Here is an 18,882-nt window from a genome sequence, read left to right on the forward strand (position 1 = left end):
GTGCGCAGTCATGTTGGAACAGGAAGGGGTCATCCCCAAACTGTTCCCACAAAGTTGGGAGCATGAAATTGTCCAAAATGTCTTGGTATGCTGATGCCTTAAGAGTTCCCTTCACTGGAACTAAGGGGCCAAGCCCAACCCCTGAGAAATAACCCCACACCATAATCCCCCCTCCACCAAACTTTACACTTGGCACAATGCAGTCAGGCAAGTACCGTTCTCCTGGCAACCGCCAAACCCAGACACGTCCATCAGATTGCCAGACAGGGAAGCGTGATTCGTCACTCCAGAGAACACATCTCTACTTCTCTAGAGTCCAGTGGCGGCGTGCATCCACTGCATCCAATGCTTTGCATTGCACTTGGTGATGTAAGGCTGGGATACAGCTGCTCTGCCATGGATACCCATTCCATGATGCTCTCTATGCACTGTTGTTGTGCCAATCTGAAGGCCACACAAAGTTTGGAGGTCTGTAGCTATTGACTCTGCAGACAGTTGGCGACTTCTGCGCACTGTGCGCTTCAGCATGTGCTGACCCCGCTCTGTCATTTTACGTGGCCTACCACTTCGTGGTTGAGTTGCTGTTGTTCCCAGTTGCTTCCACTTTGTTATAATACCACTAACAGTTGACCGTGGAATATTTAGTAGCAAGGACATTTCAGGGATGGACTTATTGCACAGGTGGCAACCTATCACGATACCACGCATGAATTCACTGAGCTCCTGAGAGCGACCCATTCTTTCACACATGTTTGTAGAAGCAGTCTGCATGCCTAGGTGCTTGATTTTATACACCTGTGACCGTGGAGGTGATTGGAACATCTGAATCCAATGATTTCCACTGCTGGCTTGCAAAACTGAAGCATAATGGTTGGAGGTGGAGTTATATGGGGCTGGCTTCACTTTTTTTTTGTTTGCCAGTGTCTCAACCTCCTGTAGATGGCAGCATAACCCAACTGATTAACAATTTCTAACATTCCTGTGTCCTTCAGAGGACTTCAAGAAGACATGTTACAGTAAATACAAACATTTTATTTTATTGCTAATACACTAGCATAGTGGCCTTTCTTGTGCCCGTCTTTTAGATGACTCAGCTTTAATGGCAAGAGGCGGCAGCACTGTGAAAACCCCGTTGCACTAAAATCATTTAAACATTTTATAAATGCCGCAGGTTATTAGCAGTTCACTGAATTCTTTTATTGTCTGCCTAGAATTTTTGTTTGAAAGAACAAATTCTTCATACTTTGTTTCTTATTGTTAGGGCTCCTTAAGGAAGATCATCATTGCAAGTCTTAGTTTCCTATTATCTCTTTAATTTTCTCATCCCATTACTTTCTGTAATATTTGACCATAAACTAAAACTCCAGTTTTCACATGCTCATCTGGTGTTTATGTCCCTGGATCCCTGTGTTAATTCTGCTAGAACTTATTCTAGTGGGCGTCCCTTATGAACCATAGTCATATATATTGTTAATGGATGTAATAAACATCTACCCAGTAGAAGAAATGCCATAAAATCGCTGTGAAAGTGAAATCTATAATGTGGACAGCTAAATATAATCAAAGCACAATAATGTTCAGATAAAGCTTTTTATTGAATGCATTGGGTGTCATTCATAGCTATTGCTGTCCCAATAATATGTTTAATAAGCCAGAAGGAAGAAGAGAATCATCTTTCTCGAGGACAGTCATTTGCATGTACCACATTAAAAAAACAGCACTCTGTATGAATTTGCAGAGATTATGTACCCCTCAACTTGCCCTTCATTCAGATGAATTTAATGCCCTTTCTCAAGGTTTTCAGTTGTCTGAGCCAACCAAATGCACTCGTCGTCTCAGTGAATCATAGGCATTTTACGATACTTTCTTAAAGTGTACCTGTTCCTTTATAGCCTCTAATATGTTGCAAAGGTGTGAGTAAGTAGGCTCTGTGGTTTTTATTTGAAGCTTTTGTGTATTTTTAAGGGGTGATGTTAAAGATAAACTCTGGGTACAAGAAACATAAATTAGTTCTATTGCTCAATAACCGCAAAGAATATAAATCCACTCTGTGCGCATGAAATGCAAATAGTAGCAACATGATCACTGTGCTGAGGGGCCCAACAGCTCCACCCACTATAGGCTATCTGCAGAAAAGTACAGGAGGGGCAGATACAAGACAAGAGGGCTGTAGTGACTGGTCTTTATTACAGGAAGCTCCTGCACATATGCAAATTTTCACACAGGATTACTGCACAGATATGGAAGATATACACAAAGCACACCAACATTCAAGTAACAATACACATGCCTCTTGTATTTAGACAATTTTGCTGATACTGGAGTTCTGCTTTAAGTTCATTCCTGCACCAAGAGATCAGTTTGCTTATGTGTCTTATAGAGCATCCTGACGGCTCTGGAATCTGGCCACTCTTCATAGCTATGGGCCAGCAGTGGGGAAGGGATAGCACAAGCACAAGACCACGTTATATACATTTTAGAGCACCCTAATTTTAGGACTCCCATAGAGCTTTACAAGGCATGAGTAGTGGCGGAACTACCGCCGGTGCAGGCGGTGCGGGCGCCCGGGGCCTCAGGCTCTGGGGGACATGAGAGCATGTAAACCGACACCTCTAGGTGTCTGATTTATACATCCCCTGCCGGATTAGCACTTCTAAAGTGACCAAAGTGATTTTAAGCCTCAGAGCTTCATATTTGTATATTTCCATTGCGACTATAGAAGACAGAGATTGAAGCAGTTGACAAGAAGGTCATGATAGAAAAAAAAAGTCATAACTAACTCTTACACAGTTCTGTATCCTTATGCTTTAATGGTAGCCTGCAAAGATTACTTCCAAATTACACAAAACTCTTGAGAAGCCAAATGAAGTATCTACCACATATAACTTCCTTGTTTACAACATTTTTTTCTTGTACTCTTTCAGTATCTTGTAAATTATTCAATTTGGGTTAGTTTAAGCATAAGGATCAGCAGGCTTGTGTTTAGTAAGATTACATTTCAAGAGATTTTAATATATTCACTGCTTTATGTTACTTCATTTAGCTATAAAACCAAACTGGCTGCTGCCCTTGCAAAATGTCGAATTAAGTATGCAGCTCCAACCATTGACTATATATTGCCAGAGACCGTACGGAAACAGGAACAAAGAGCTTCAACAGTGCCCCTCTATGCATGGATCAATAAAACCAAAGTCAGGTATGATGAGGCTTTCCTGTAGACCTGTTTGTGTCTTATTTGACTGGCCATGGAGTGACAAGAATACATAACCATGATAGAGTCAAGTGATATTCGCACTCTGTCTAGTGTTGGCGAGTCTTCTATAATGCCATGCTTTTCCAAACTTCATTGCCAAATTTTAATTGAAAGTTTAATTTCATGTTTATCTTTCTTTTTTATAAGCTTTTTTTCTAATTAAATATTATGTAATAGCAAACTAAAAAGATACATCACACTAAAGCAGTATTAATAGACTGCTCACACTTTACTAGCAATGGCATCCTGGTACAACATGGTTTTTACTTACCTTGTTATGCCTACAATACAATGATCTGTATGCAGGAAAACAAATCCTCTAGCATTATTGCTTCAGCATTTTGTAAATTTGCCTGTTCATAGTTGGCATATTCACTATGTAGCTCCAGAATTCAGCTTTGACATGTTTTTTTCATACCTAAAGTTTCAGATAAAACTGAAAATAAAAGATTGATCATGTTTTGTCTCTGGAAACAGTCACAAGTCTTCCCTTTACATCATTCTCCATAAGGTTTTGTCATTTTTATTTATTGGTTGTCTAGGGCTCCTTTCACACAGACACCTATCAGTGCTGATCAACAGGGGATCTGAGCATGGGTCCCATGCTGATCAGAGGAGTATGGAAGGGATGTCACTGATGTGATACTCGCATCTGTCCTTGTTTTTCCCTCCATCATACAATGGAGCAAAATACTGAACTTAACAGACCCATGTTAGGTTTATGGGGAGTCGGATGTAAACAGACATTATATTACCGCAGATCATTCATGATCAAGTCTGCCAAAACGATAATATGTCCCTTTTTTTCCCCAGACCTAGATGCAGTTTGTGGTAATCAGATGTAAACAGACACACTCTGTTTAGATCCAGCTGCCTATAGACTAACACTGTCTTCTGATCAGACCCACCTGAAAAACTGACAGGCGGACCTGTTAAGACCTGTCTGAAAGGGGCCTACCTGCAAATGGCTGTGGAATCTGTTGTCAAGGGATGACTTGTACCTGATTCCAGATACAAGTTAGCATGGAGCTATATAAATCTGCAGCTGTGGATGCACACCCTCTAATGAACACATTAGGTCTTCTTTTTAGTTATTACTGCCATAAACTATAGAACAATAGTCCACTACAAGTTATTTGCATTGAAGAGATTCTTGAAAATGAAATGTTTTTGCTGATATATTTATATCTGTTTCCGTATTCAGAGATGTTTTTAATAATGTGTACTGTATTTCTGTTATTAGCCTTACAGAGGTTTTAAACATGATGAAAAAAGAAGGATTCACTCAGGTGGAATCTCCTTCAGAGCTGGATGGTTATAAGTATTGCCTGGATGAGCATTGCCAGGATTTGCTTGTGTTTCCAACTCATCTCAGAGAAGAACTGAGCAGCATGGAAATGTTCATTGATTATAAAGTTGTATTACAGGTATGCAGATCTTCATCATACTGTCGGTGTAGAATTGTAAAAGCATAAAAAGATTATATGTGTGTGTTGTGTGTGTGTATATATATATATATATAATCCCCTACAACGTCAGGCAGGAAAGGGAAGTATAGTATATTTGTCCTTCTCAACATGCAGTGGGGATCAGGGAGAACTTGGCCAACAGCACAGTGTACATCTGGTATCTGAATTACGTATGCCTATTGTTATTAGCAGGGTGGGGGCATTTGGTATCTTAATTACGAATGACTATTGTGATTAGAAGGGTGGGGGCATCTGGTATCTGAATTACGTATGACTATTGTGATTAGAAGGGTGGGGGCATCTGGTATCTGAATTACGTATGCCAAATGTGATTAGCAGGGTGGGGGCATCTGCTGTCTGTATTATGTTTATTTTTTTCCTCATCATTTTGTTTTGATGACAAAAGCCAACAGGACAAATAGAGGGTTGAATTTCCCCTGTGGGGCATAGACAGCAATACACACTTGACAAGGGTTCTAACTCTTCCCCACCCTACCCAGAACAAGAATAAAAATGACTATACATACACTTTAAAAAATACTCTCCATACCTAGTTTTCATGTGGGTATTCAGGACATCTGTAGTATTCCCTATGGGGAGTTTAAGGTTTCCAGGTCTCCCCTTGAGAGCTACAACCCCAAGGAAGGGCCCTTTACGTCTTCCCCAACACAGACTCTAATTGTGGTTTTGACACAATGGATTTTAACTCCACAAGAGATGAGTGTATTAGGTACATAGGTGATTATGTTGAAAATAGTTATTCTGGTGTTTTATAAAGAAGGATTACAAACAAGTACAAGTGCATAAGTGCAGCTAGACAATTAGCAACCATAAAACGATTGATTAGGCAACCTTAATGGCCATGCGTCATTCCTACTCGGCTGCCAGACAGTGATATTTGTCTTGGAAGCATTTTTGTCCTCAAGTTTAGGAAACCGCACATAAAAGCTGCAGAGATCCCAGAAGAGTGCATGTGATTTACTAGTCTATTGTCCACTCTCCGCAGACTTGGAAGGCCTGTGAACGCAGAGGCACAATATCAGTGCATCAGTCAGAGGGTTGCCCAGCAACATGTTTATGTCAGGCTGTTTATCACTGGAAACAGAAGCTTCCCAGTTTGGGAGCTTGATCTTTTAATCCCTAGAAGGACAATGTCAACGTGAAATATATTGCCTTTCTGCAAGCGTTTTTTACTTTGAGTGCTGCATGGGCAGCAATAGTGTAGGAGTACAATAAGTCACCATGGAAACCATCATAAAGACACAAGTTATGTGTGGACCATGTACTGGATTGTCTGCAGAGATATTACATAGTATTTGAGGTTGAATAAAGACATTAGTCCATCAAGTCCAACCTATTAGGATCTCATTCTAGGAGTACCTGTACCCCTGTATATTACCTGTACCCCTGTATATTACGGTCCCTTAAGAAATCGTCCAAAAGTTTCTTAGGTTTATGTCTTGGGAGCAAAGTTACAGACCCCTTTTTACTGCCTGCATGTTACTGCTGGCATTTATTCAATGCCTTTTATAAATTGGCAAAATATTTCCCCAAGGAATGTGCCATTTAAAAAAATTAAAAAGGCTTATTGTGGCAAACAAGTAGCTATTGCCATTGCTCCCAGGTCCTAAAAGTCTTAAAGAAATATAGTTGGTAGTGAGAGGAAACTTTAAACTACTTGACCACCCACTTTTGGGGGTTAGATCCTTCCTTGACTTAAAGGATAACTAAATCCAAGAACAAACATGTAATTTCTCTTCTTTGAAGGACACATCTGAGATCTTGATCTCAAACTTATGGGTTATACTGTCACCTACAGGAGTAAGATGCTAGGCACACCAAACAGTTTTATTATATTTATTTATTTGATGTATTGATAAATAATGTGGGTATTTTTGTCAGTTGCATTGCTGAATTTAAAGTCCTTCTTGAATCTCATTTGGTTTAATTGTCTACATGTCATTAGCAAGGTTTTTCTCTTTACTTCCTGTCCAAGAAATGGAAAAACAACTGTTAAACAGTTGGATTTCCCTTCAGCTTTTGTTCTAGTGACCACTTTTAAAATATGGAATTTCCATCACTTTTTGACAGGGTGGTAAAGGTCACCAGGACAAACATAAAGGGTATGTAAACTCTAACAATTAACTATTATTTAGTTTTTTTTTGGTCTATTAAATATATATTTAAAAAGTTCACACCCTCCGTGTTATGGAGAAGAGGGGTGTTCCGTAGTCCTAACACCTTTCCTGTTTTAGGATGAAAACACTGTTTCTCTATAGATACAGTATGGTGAGTGAGCGTCATCCCCCTAGGACAGGAAATTTATTACTGGCCAGATCACTAGGTGAATATAAAGGGACAAAATGAACCCATCACATATATGGACTTGTAAGCTATAATATGTAATATTTTTGTTTTTAGGGTTAGATGCACTTTTTTCTCCCCAGTGGAGGCACACAGTTTTAAAAAACGTTCAAGGGATTCTAACCATTCCCTGCTGTATCCAACACTAAAAAACGTTTTGGCTTTAGATACACATTACATTTTATTAAAAACCATGGGAATGTGTATGTAAAACAGTTGGCAGATCCATAATATTATTTGATCTTCTAGGCTGAGTGCATAGTACTAGCAAACCATTTTCCCATAAAGAAAAAAGATGTAGGAGCTGCAGAATGAGTATGAGTAATGGTCCTACATAACAGATGTAACAGATTCTTCACTAGTTTGGTTTTATTATTAATAGATCTGTTTCCTCCCACCTGGCGTGTTGACTTAATTGGGTGGGATTTTGTCGTATCCCATACAGAGATATGTGGGGGGAGTTATTATTGTGCAGAATTGTCTGTAGCCTCTTTCATGTCTTCTCTTGTATATTCATTGATTGCTTCAATGGTTACTTTACATAATGAACAAGTAAACATTTCCATGTTTTTAAAATATCCCAATATCAAGAATCACAGACTTTATACATCTGAATATCTATCTATCTATCTATCTATCTATCTATCTATCTATCTATCTATCTATCTATCTATCTATCTATCCATCTATCTGTCTTTTTGGCTGTCCTATTAGGGTTGCACTGATACCAAGTACAGTACTCGGTACAAGTACGAATACATGTACCGATACTTTTGAGCTCCAAGACTAGACTAGAGAAAAATTAAAAAATTAGGAGGCAGCTGTCATTTGTAAGGAGCACACGAAGCTCCTGGGATTTATGCATCTCTGTTTTATTGTACGATTTTGTTTTTATAAATATAAATAAAGGGATGCACAGATACCAGTTTTGCAAGTACGAGTACTGGTACTTGCCGAGTACTTACAAGTACGAGTACTGATACATTTTTGTTTATTGTCATGTGACCGTTTTTCTAAATCAATACAGACTAATGATTTCAGGACAGTGGTGGAGCGCCAGAGCCAGGTCACAGCGGCAACCTCTGCAACCCTGGTAGTTCCCATGAAAATGCCAAGTATCGGCACTGGTACTCGAAAAGTATCTGTGCATCCCTACTGTCTATCATGTCTATCAAGGGCCTTGGGCCTTCTGAGGGCCCACATACACTTTTAGCATAGGGTATGATGGTCTCCGGAGAGATAATAGATCTCTCTGAAGAACACAAGTGTCCAAGCTCACTGACACTTTTCTTAGTGCCGCATACACCTTCAGGGCCCATTAACACCATGTCTATTGGGCTGCGTTGCAGACTTGATTGGGGGGATTTGGTCGGATCCTTGGTCTCCTACAGAGATATGTTGGGGGAGTTATTATTGTGCAGAATTGTCTGTAGCCTCTTGCATGTCTTCTCTTGTATATTCATTTATTGTTTCAATGGTTACTTTACATAATGAACAAATAAACATTTCCATGTTTAAATATATCCCAATATGAAGAATCACAGACTTTATACATTTGAATAGCTATCTATCTACCTATCCATCTATCATCTATTTACCTATCCATCCATATCTATCTATCTATCTCTATTCATCCACTTTTCTTAGTGCCGCATACACCTTCTGGGCCCATTAACACCATGTCCATTGAGCTGCCTTGCTCAGCGCAGGCCCAATGCAATACAAGCTAAAACACATAGAGGAAAATTTACTAAAAACTGGAGCAGCTGTGCATGGCAACCAAGCTTCATCTTTCATTTTCTAAGCTTAATTCAGCAAACTGAAGAGAAAAGCTGATTGGTTACTGTGCACAGCTACTCCAAATTCTGTCTGCTCCATTTTTTGCAATTCCCCCAGTAAACAAAATAAAGTCTGGCTTCTGCTGTGGAAAAAAATATCAGTGCAAAGCTTTAAAAACAAGATGTCAGATATAGTTAAAGGTATGCTTAATTCTGATAGGATGCTCCCTTAGTACTGACAATTGTATTTCCAAGAGATAATTCATGTTTCCTTGGAGGACACATTTGTACCCTGTGCCAGGTAGCACTATGAGTACAAATACACTCAGAGCTGCAGGAAAATCCTAGAACTACAGGGCTTAAGAAAGTCATGATAAATGATTCTATAACCATATTTTTGCTTCCTCTATAGGACAAGTCACACAGTGTTGCAGCGCATTCTGTGAAAGCTTTGCACGACATGGACAGTGATATCATTGTGGTCAACTCTCATTCAGGCTTTACCATCGCCCATCTCTCTGTGCTGACCAACCAGTCCATGTGCAGTATTTATGTATGTGGGGTTAAGTCTGAATCAAGAGATGAAGAACTGCAGGAGCTCTTCGTGAACATGGAATGTAAAAGTATGTCTTCTGCATGTACAGTTCCTGAAATAAGACTTTATTATGGCAGATACATATGCTACACTAACACTGCATGATGTATATTTGCAGCAAGCATACATTAAATGAATTTAAAAGAGAACTAAAGTATTTAGTAATTTACTCCTGTGACCCAAACTCAGCATATAGCAGGCTACTGCCCTCTATATGCTGACAGTGCAGAGCCACGCTGCAACCAGGAAAATTCCTGACAATATTGTCGGGATCTACTCTGTTGCTTTATTGACTGCTGGCTCTGCCTCTCTAAAGCCAGCTGTGCCCGAGGGAGAGGAGAATCCCTGCGGGGAGCGGTGGTAGACAGTCACTGCCTTCTTCAGGGAGAAGACCGTGAGGTGAACGATCAGTTGTTTGTGATCACTCAGCTCTCAATCTATTGAACCGACATTTGACATCTGCAGTGTCACACGCCAGCTCTAAGTATTGAGAAGGGTACATTTTACCCAATACCTCTCCTTTAAGCTACCCCAGATGGTTTAGCCAGTTTCCCCATTTTATACATGTGTAAATGAAATGCATAGTAAAGACTGAAAAGGGGTGATTTACAAACTGTTTGGCCACTGATCAGCTAAGCAAATGAGATTCGCAGTGCATTATGGCCACTAGGTGGAAATGAGGAGCATAGGAAATTCTTATGCTGCTTTGCTGCACCTAGTGGCCATAATGTTCACACAGCTGTTTGCCCCCAAAGTGTATTTCGACTTTTGCAGTCAAATTTGAGAAAACCCCACTATGTTTGGTATGTGTTCTTATTCCAGCAGGATACCTAAAAATTAGGGATGTCCCGATACCGACGGTAGCATCGGTATCGGGACCGATGCAAGGCATTTTCACAAGTACTAGTACTTGTGAAAATGCCCCGATGCATAACGCCGATGCTTGCGCATCGGTGTTGAATTCGTATCGCCCGACGCCCGGGACATGTAGTTCCGTGAGCCGGGCAAGCGAGAGCAGGGGGCGGGGAGCGGTGACTGGGGGCGTGGATCGGTGACGGCGGGGCAGCGTGGAGTGGTGACAGAGCCGGACACATGAAACTGTGACAGGCTCTATCACCTCCCTCAGCCTCTGTTCCCGGCCGTTGCTCGTTCTTGTCACAGGAGTTCTAACAGTGCTGTGCTAGAACTCCTGTGTTGGAGGTGACAGGGTCTATAAAGAGTACCTGTCACCTAACAATCAGATCGCATGGTTTCCTGCCACAATACCGCCTGTGCGGTTCCACATGATCGTGGTTGAAAACATGAATAGGTTAAATGTTTTATTGTTCTAAAACAGTCTTAAATTAAAGTTCTTCATAATCATAAAGAAATTGGCCTAAAATCATTAGTCTATTTTTCTTTTTTTTTTAATGTCACCTGTCCCTTTAAGAAAACGTATCGGTAATTGGTATCGGCAAGTACATGAGGGGAAGTACTTGTCTTGAAAAAGTGGTATTGTGACATCCCTACTAAAAAAAATTAATATGAAAAATGTCTTACTTTTTAGCTATTTCTTTGGAGGAGGCCTTTGGCCAGACTGCAAGCTATTCTGAATGAGCCTATTTCCAAGACAAAGTGGAACACACTGCATTCCCTCATTAACATACAATGCTTCTAGATCTTTAACCCTTGGTTAGGATAGACATTGCTTAAATCTAGTTTACAACGACAGTACAGACAGGGTTAATTTTGGTAATCATTATCTGCCCACCCTGCTCAACCCCCTTCCTTCAAATTACAGGGAATAGACAAACTCTACTTTTGGAGATTTTAGAAAAAGAGCAATAATAATTTTTAAATATTTTTCACAAATGGGAACATATAACAAATATAAAGTAGGTGCTATCCCAATATGGCTGGAGAAATGGAAATACACTTTCAATTTCTAATCGATGGATGAGCAGATCTGTACTAGGCGTACAATTTGTTGTCTTAGCATGTCAGTGTGTTCTAGGTGGCAGATGTGCTATTTGTTCTAAAAGGTAAGTTGGCCCCTTTAAACAGCCGATGCATTGCTTATTTCTATTTTTACATATCAGCTGAATAAAACAACCATGAGGCAATTTAAATTCTATTTTTTTCTTGCTTGCTTGTGAGTTCCCTGGTGCTCGAAGGGCCACGAGCATCTGTTCACTTTCACTCCGTGACTTAGTCCAGCTATGACTAGTTCTATATTAAATATTAAGGATTAGGGTAAAACTTTTCCCTAGATAAATTCTAAAACCTCTATCAAATAAAAGAATAAGTAACATGAAAGGGCCTCTGTCAAGAACTGTATCTTTGTTAATTACAGGGAGGGTGGAAACTTGCTCCACAAAGGGATCTGAAACAAGTCCACTCCAGGTAGATTAAAAAAAAACACTATTGGATTCAGTTAAGTACAAAAAATGACATTTACTTTTAAATGCAACTTGTGTAAGTACCTAAATCTGACTTGTATAAGCCTCTGGTAATCCAATGGACCGTAGACCCGAGACTAGGAGAAGGACAGCACTATGGGCCAATCAGGTGTGCTGCAGTTTACATGTGCTCACAACTGTCCAGTCATATGCTAGGGACAGGAAAGCTAGCTAACTGTACTACAGTAGTAAATAAAAGTCAAGGTAACTTAGTACTTAACCTGCCAGATAGGCGCCTACTTAGGGCGCCAATCTGGCAGGGCTGTGTAAATCTCAGGACTTGATGAACCGAAAATCAGATCCTTTGGTAGGTAAAACAACTCTCTATATGTATTTCAGGTGTATGTACGTGTTTCCCTGGAGTTTAGCTTTAAAAGGGAATGTATGATTTTTTTCCATAAACTTTCTTTACATATTGTTATTTTTGCTTCATTTTACTCGGGTCATCATACCATTGACTTTTAACTGACCTCATTCATTTAATTTATAGATATTAAGATGCTTAAAGAGAGTTTCACTGACATTGACCCTGGTGATCCAAGATTACAAAAGGCCAGGCTCATTCTACTGCTTCCTCAGTGCTCTGGATCAGGAGTCAGCAACCCCGTGGAGTTAATTCTAAATGAACATGGAGGTAATAATCACTATAGTGTTGTTTGTGACTACTGAGGCAATAACTAGGAGCCCTTGGTGGCTTCTTTGGTAACATTCATGGTCAGTGTGAACTTGGTGACAGTACAACTTCCCTCCTGAGGAAACTGACCATTGTTAATACCCCTGTTACAGTTATTATAGAGAATTATTGTCTTTTTTATATTGTGTTATAAATAACCTTTTATATTGTGTTATAAATAACCTTATGCATAATTTCACATACTGTAAATATAAAAAAAAAACTTTTCCATAAATATGATAGTTAATTTGGCACATTAACATCTTGTTTCTCTGTGGAGGATTTAATTATTTACATACGTGGGGTAGCAATATTTGTTCATTACATATGCATGATCTGCTACCTGCTAAGAACTGCTGCACAACAGTTGTGCCTTGTTATCCTACCTCATATGGCCTATTAACAGAATACAATATATTTTCTGCTGACTTTAATATCATGAATCGTACACAATGCTTCTCGGTAGCATTGGCATTGGTAACAGAGACCACATAATCTTTGCCTAGGATTTAGGTGGTATGCAGTCTTTCTATATAAGGCAAGAACTTGCAAACCTGGGCTATGGGTAGAAAAGGCATGTCCTATCCCATAATACAGCCTTTTAGAAAGTCAGTATATGTTTAGAATCTTACCAGGTGCCCATACACCTTACAATTATCGTTCGAAAAATGAATGCAATCGGTTTTTCGTCCGATAATCGGCCAGTTGATGGGAGGTCAATGACCACAATTACTGTACAACTGGGCGAAGTTCGTCTATCGGGCAGGCTAGAACATTTTTCTTGAATCGTATGAAAATCGATAGATTAGTGGCGTTTTTGTAAGAAAAAAAATCGCAGCATGAACACTGCACATGTGCATACGATCAACGAATTTACGGCCAGGTAGTAGTGCTGATGGACGATTATCAAAATCTACATGGGTCTGTGCATGATGGGCTATTCGTGCAGAAATTGAACGAGGGTGCGATGACGGGACAAATAAAATTGAACGATAATTGTAAGGTGTATGGGCACTTTAAGACTTCTCACTTACATATTTCCTCTGTGACCGATTACTTTTAAAGTGATATTGATGTCAAAAGTTTTTAAATGCTGATTAAATCACTTACAGTGGATGCTTCTTGATGTTTCAAAGTTTTAGCTTCCTGCAGAATCAGCTGGTCCCCTGAGCACTGGCCCTGATATCCTGTTTTAGGGTGACTCTTATGGAGCCACCCTTGTCTGTGCTAGTAAGCTGTGTGTATCTCCACAAACACACAGGCAAAGCAAGGCAAGACACTCCCCAGCTCTCTGCTCCCCCCTCCTCCTCCCTAGTATTGAGAGCTTAATACTAAAGTGTGTCATTGCATAATTCTATACATCCTAACCATGCAGTAAGGATCACATGAAAAACACAAATACATCGAAAGATGCTTTTATGTACATTTGTGTTTAATGTTCCTGTAAAATAAGTGAGTGCATTTCTTCTTTTGTACAGACACCTCTCTGCTCCAGGATCTCTCTCAAGGAGCTGTGTCAGCTGAGAGACTGAATGATCTGGCCAAACAGCAGCTGTCTGAGATGAACCATGCTATGAAATGTAGGTGATCAATACTCTAAGACCGCTTTCTGCGGTCTGGATCGCGCAAGATTACAACAAGCATATTCCATGTGCTAGGCATTCTTTATGCAATAAAATGTCGCTGGGATGGGTACCCTGGTATCTTGAGAATCCAGGATGTTGCTTGCAGCTAACAGCTTGTAGATCTGACCTGGTTGTGTTGCATCCTGTCTTTTCCTATACTCCTCAGCTCCTTATTGGCCATAATGTGTAATAAGCACCCTCAATGGCCAGTAGGAAGTTAAACAGATCTTTTGTGATCGTGAGGTTGCTTTAACTGACATTATGTGAAGCTCAAATGTAAGTCCTTTGATCTTCACATCAAAGAAATTGTGAAAATATTTTGTTACAATTATAACAACATATCTATTAATGATGTCTGCAGAGATTATTTGCAGGCATTATTTTCACAAGAGTCATTGTCTGAGCTCCTGTGGCAAAGAGCAGGACCCGGCTGTCAAGCTGGGGCTTGACAATCTTAGTGGGAAATTGGCCAAGGTCCCTTAACTAATTAAAATGCCCACAGGTTTACTTTGGCAGCCAGGCTGCTTTAAGATAGAAGTAGACTCAGCACCATGATTATTTTTGTAAACCTTAAAAGGAGAACTATGGGGTTAGGGCTTTTCCCCATAGTTCTCCGAAGGGTAACGGGAGGACACAAACTAGCGTCCTCCCGTTAGCCAAAGCTCAGTATACCGCGTATACTGATACGCCGCAGCTGAAACGCATCCCGACAAGTATGTCTGGATCCGCCCAGCTGCGTGAGTGACAGCTGGCTCTGCCTATCTAGAGGCAGAGCCAGCTGTACCCGCCCCCTCCCCCATCCGTTCCGCCAGTCAGCGCTGGAGGATGGGAGCGGGGCGGGGGGAATCTAGTCCCTCCCCTGTCACGGCTCTCTGCCGTGACAGGATCGAAAAGTGAGAGAACGCCGGTATGTGTTCGCTCACTTCCTAATCTACTGAACCGACCTGTGACAGTTTAATTGTCACAGGTCGGCTAGAGCTATAGTTTTATTGTCACAGGTCGGCTAGAGCTATGAGGATGAGTGAAAAACACTCACCTCATAGTTCTCCTTTAATACAGCTTAATACATTTAAATTATATTTTGAATCATTTTCCTCAAGAAAATAGCAGTATAATGTGCCTTATTTGTTTATTAAGGGGCACATTCAGCTGAGGATGTTAAAATATCTACCCTATCTCTTTTGGATGAGTTGGTACATGGGGAGACTCAGTCTGCTGACAAAACTCTTAAGTTTAAGGCTACCATTTTGGTGCTCATTGACACAGTCTGCACATGTCTAGACCTGCAGTAACCTCCGTTTGCTGTCCCTTAAGTTACCAGCCTAGGTTCTTTTAAAAGTCCCCAACCTGTTAAAACTTTTCCAGTGCACTCACTACTGCAACCTGTTTTGTATGGTGATTGGCCTAATCCAGGTAAAGTGTTTGATCCTCCCAAATGCTTTGCTCAGTAATATGTTATTAAGGAGGCATTCCTAAAAAAAAAAAAAAATGGGCCATTCCCGTAGTGGATTCAGTAATTTCCTGGCTTAACAAGACTCTGACTGTTCCTGTGGAGGACATCCTGTTGTTTGAAGATCCAGTGTATAAAAGACTAGAAGCTTTTTCCAAGGTATTATTCTCCCTAGCGGCTCCTGCCCTACAGTGTGTGATTGCTTCCATGTCCATGTCTAGGGATCCTGTTTCTGTCCTTACTGATGCTTCAGTCCTTCAACACCTGGAGCTTATGCCAATGGCCTTATCCACGAGCCCCTCAATGCAACAGTATATTATATGCCTAATATCCAGAATAGGCCTCCTATCTGTACCCATGCAGAGGCTCTGTTTCTCAAATAGTCACATTTGAGCCCCATCTGTTCAACTGTTGTTTTTCTGCAAGTTTGTTAGCATTTTGTTTGCTTTCTTGCCCACCCCTTAGCTGCTGTTGGATTTCCAAGGGCATCAGAATACTTCTACCTTGTGTCCCTAATGAACCATTATAAAAACAGGATTTTTGACTTGCTATAAATTCCTTTTCTCTGGAGTTCATTAAGGAACACAGTTTGCAGCACGTCCTTGTTATAATCCGCTCCTACGTCTGCTTTTCCACAAAACTGGAACATGATAGGAGTGGGAGGGGTTATACTAGTCTGTTGCCCAGCTTTGTTTGCCAGTATCAAATCTCCTATAGGCAGCAGAATAACCCAGTGTCTCAGATTACGTCTACCCTGTACCCACTCAGTAACCCCAAGAAAATGATTTTATAGTAACCTAAGATCGTTTTTTATGTACTAAATGTTGATAAAATGGTGAACACTCTTGCTTCTCAGGGTCCTGGATTCCAATCCCACAAGTGACACTACATAGACATACTGTAGTTTTATGTCTTATGTTCTCCCTGGGTTCACAGTGATTTTCTCGCTACCCCAGTTTCCTCTCACAGTCCAAAAAAATGCTAGCAGGTAAGTTGGCATCTGAGTTAATTATACAAGCTAGTGTGCATGAGTTTGATACATACTGTACATTAGACTATTGAGTTTCTTAAAGGCTAGGACAAAGGCCCTAACCCTAACCCTAACCCTAAGGAAGAAACTGTCCACTTTAAAATGAGGGGTAACTTGTCCTCCTTGATAATCAGAGAGCTAGGACTCTTTAAGACACCATCTGTCAGGGTCTATTACCGTTATCTATACAAATAGGACTCATTTTCTGGTGGACCTTGACCAGATGCCTTTTTCACAGCCTTCCATTAATGAAAGTAAAATGTCCTCTCTTCTATTTTGTCTTTTCCTTCCAGTCAATAAAGTGGATACTATTGTATACTGTACACGCTCAGTGTATCAAGAGGAGAATGAAAATGTCATCAACCAGGCCCTTCAATTGAAGATGGAAGGAACCAAAGGACAACCATACAGGTAGACAGAGTTGGCATCCACATATGTGCTATATTTATTACTAGACCAGAGCTGGCTTTTAAACCCAGAAGGAAAGAAAAGTCTCTGCTTTCGTTTTATATCAGCCATTCAGATTCTGTCATTCCATTGTGGGTTAGAACATTTAAGGTAATCCTTAACCAGCACAAGTCAGGTTTTAGTTACTGCTCATGGAAACTGAAAGTGCGGAGTACCCTTAACTTGGAATGTCCCAGGACTGTTGTAGATATCTGTAGACATACAACTATGTATTTGGTTTGTAGACAATTCCTTTGCTATATGGAAGGTATAAGAGCATGCTGGGAAGAAAAAGGCAGCATGAAGGAAGAAACTGTCCACTTTAAAATGAGGGGTAACTTGTCCTCCTTGATAATCAGAGAGCTAGGACTCTTTAAGACACCATCTGTCAGGGTCTATTACCGTTATCTATACAAATAGGACTCATTTTCTGGTGGACCTTGACCAGATGCCTTTTTCACAGCCTTCCATTAATGAAAGTAAAATGTCCTCTCTTCTATTTTGTCTTTTCCTTCCAGTCAATAAAGTGGATACTATTGTATACTGTACACGCTCAGTGTATCAAGAGGAGAATGAAAATGTCATCAACCAGGCCCTTCAATTGAAGATGGAAGGAACCAAAGGACAACCATACAGGTAGACAGAGTTGGCATCCACATATGTGCTATATTTATTACTAGACCAGAGCTGGCTTTTAAACCCAGAAGGAAAGAAAAGTCTCTGCTTTCGTTTTATATCAGCCATTCAGATTCTGTCATTCCATTGTGGGTTAGAACATTTAAGGTAATCCTTAACCAGCACAAGTCAGGTTTTAGTTACTGCTCATGGAAACTGAAAGTGCGGAGTACCCTTAACTTGGAATGTCCCAGGACTGTTGTAGATATCTGTAGACATACAACTATGTATTTGGTTTGTAGACAATTCCTTTGCTATATGGAAGGTATAAGAGCATGCTGGGAAGAAAAAGGCAGCTTACAGAACAGAATTTCAGCAGAAATGGATTGCTGCGACACACTCCAAACACAAAATTAAAAACTAAGATATCCCTTCAGAAAATAAATCCTTAAAAAAGCCAGTTGTTTGTTTCCTTGTTTTATTAAGAAAAGCCTTACATCAAAAATAGAATTTTTTGTTGTTATGGACAGATCAGCAGCAAAAAAGAACCCGACTCGAAGAGCTAGCAATTAAACTTTTGTTGACACAGATAGTTATAATAAAGACTTTTGGGTTAACTGAAGATCTGTAAACTCAGGGAGGGGGTGCACACAAGACAAGTTGCAATTCACAAAGCTGAAGCATAGTTTGCTAATTTATCCTAATCTCTAATCCTAATCAGCGATCTCTCCCCACAGCAGCTCATGCACACTGACACTATACTATGGCTGCTCTGATTCTACCCTTTCATAGTTAGGGGCTTGGTTATTCTCACACACACACATACACACACACACACACACACACACACACAGTATCTCACAGAAGTGAGTACACCCCTCAAATTTTTTTAAATATCTAATTAGATCATTTCATGTGACGACATGGAAGAAATTACACTTTGCTACAATGTAAAGTAGTGAGTGTACAGCTTGTATATCAGTGTACATTTGCTGTCCCCTCAAAATAACTCAACACACAGCCATTAATGTCTAAACCACTGGCAACAAAAGTGAGTACACCCCTAAGTGAAAATGTCCAAATTGGTCAGAATTAGCCATTTTCCCTCCCTGGTGTCATGTGACTCGTTAGTGTTACAAGGTCTC

The 18,882-nt window shown here is 40.2% G+C and overlaps 1 protein-coding gene across 1 annotated transcript in view; it reads left to right on the forward strand.

Moving 5' to 3' along the window:
• NSUN7 (NOP2/Sun RNA methyltransferase family member 7) overlaps positions 1-18,882 on the forward strand; it is a 39,869-nt gene that overhangs the window by 15,267 nt on the left and 5,720 nt on the right. Inside the window, exons 4-9 of the mRNA XM_018564449.1 lie at positions 3,044-3,196; positions 4,497-4,680; positions 9,277-9,487; positions 12,388-12,531; positions 14,049-14,150; positions 16,969-17,086. Coding sequence (XP_018419951.1) covers positions 3,044-3,196; positions 4,497-4,680; positions 9,277-9,487; positions 12,388-12,531; positions 14,049-14,150; positions 16,969-17,086 — 912 coding nt within the window. The remainder of the gene's footprint in view (positions 1-3,043; positions 3,197-4,496; positions 4,681-9,276; positions 9,488-12,387; positions 12,532-14,048; positions 14,151-16,968; positions 17,087-18,882) is intronic.

Source organism: Nanorana parkeri, unplaced genomic scaffold (genome assembly GCF_000935625.1).
Source record: "Nanorana parkeri isolate BGI_ZX_2015 unplaced genomic scaffold, ASM93562v1 scaffold24, whole genome shotgun sequence".
In the NCBI taxonomy this organism is placed as follows: Eukaryota; Metazoa; Chordata; class Amphibia; order Anura; family Dicroglossidae; genus Nanorana; species Nanorana parkeri.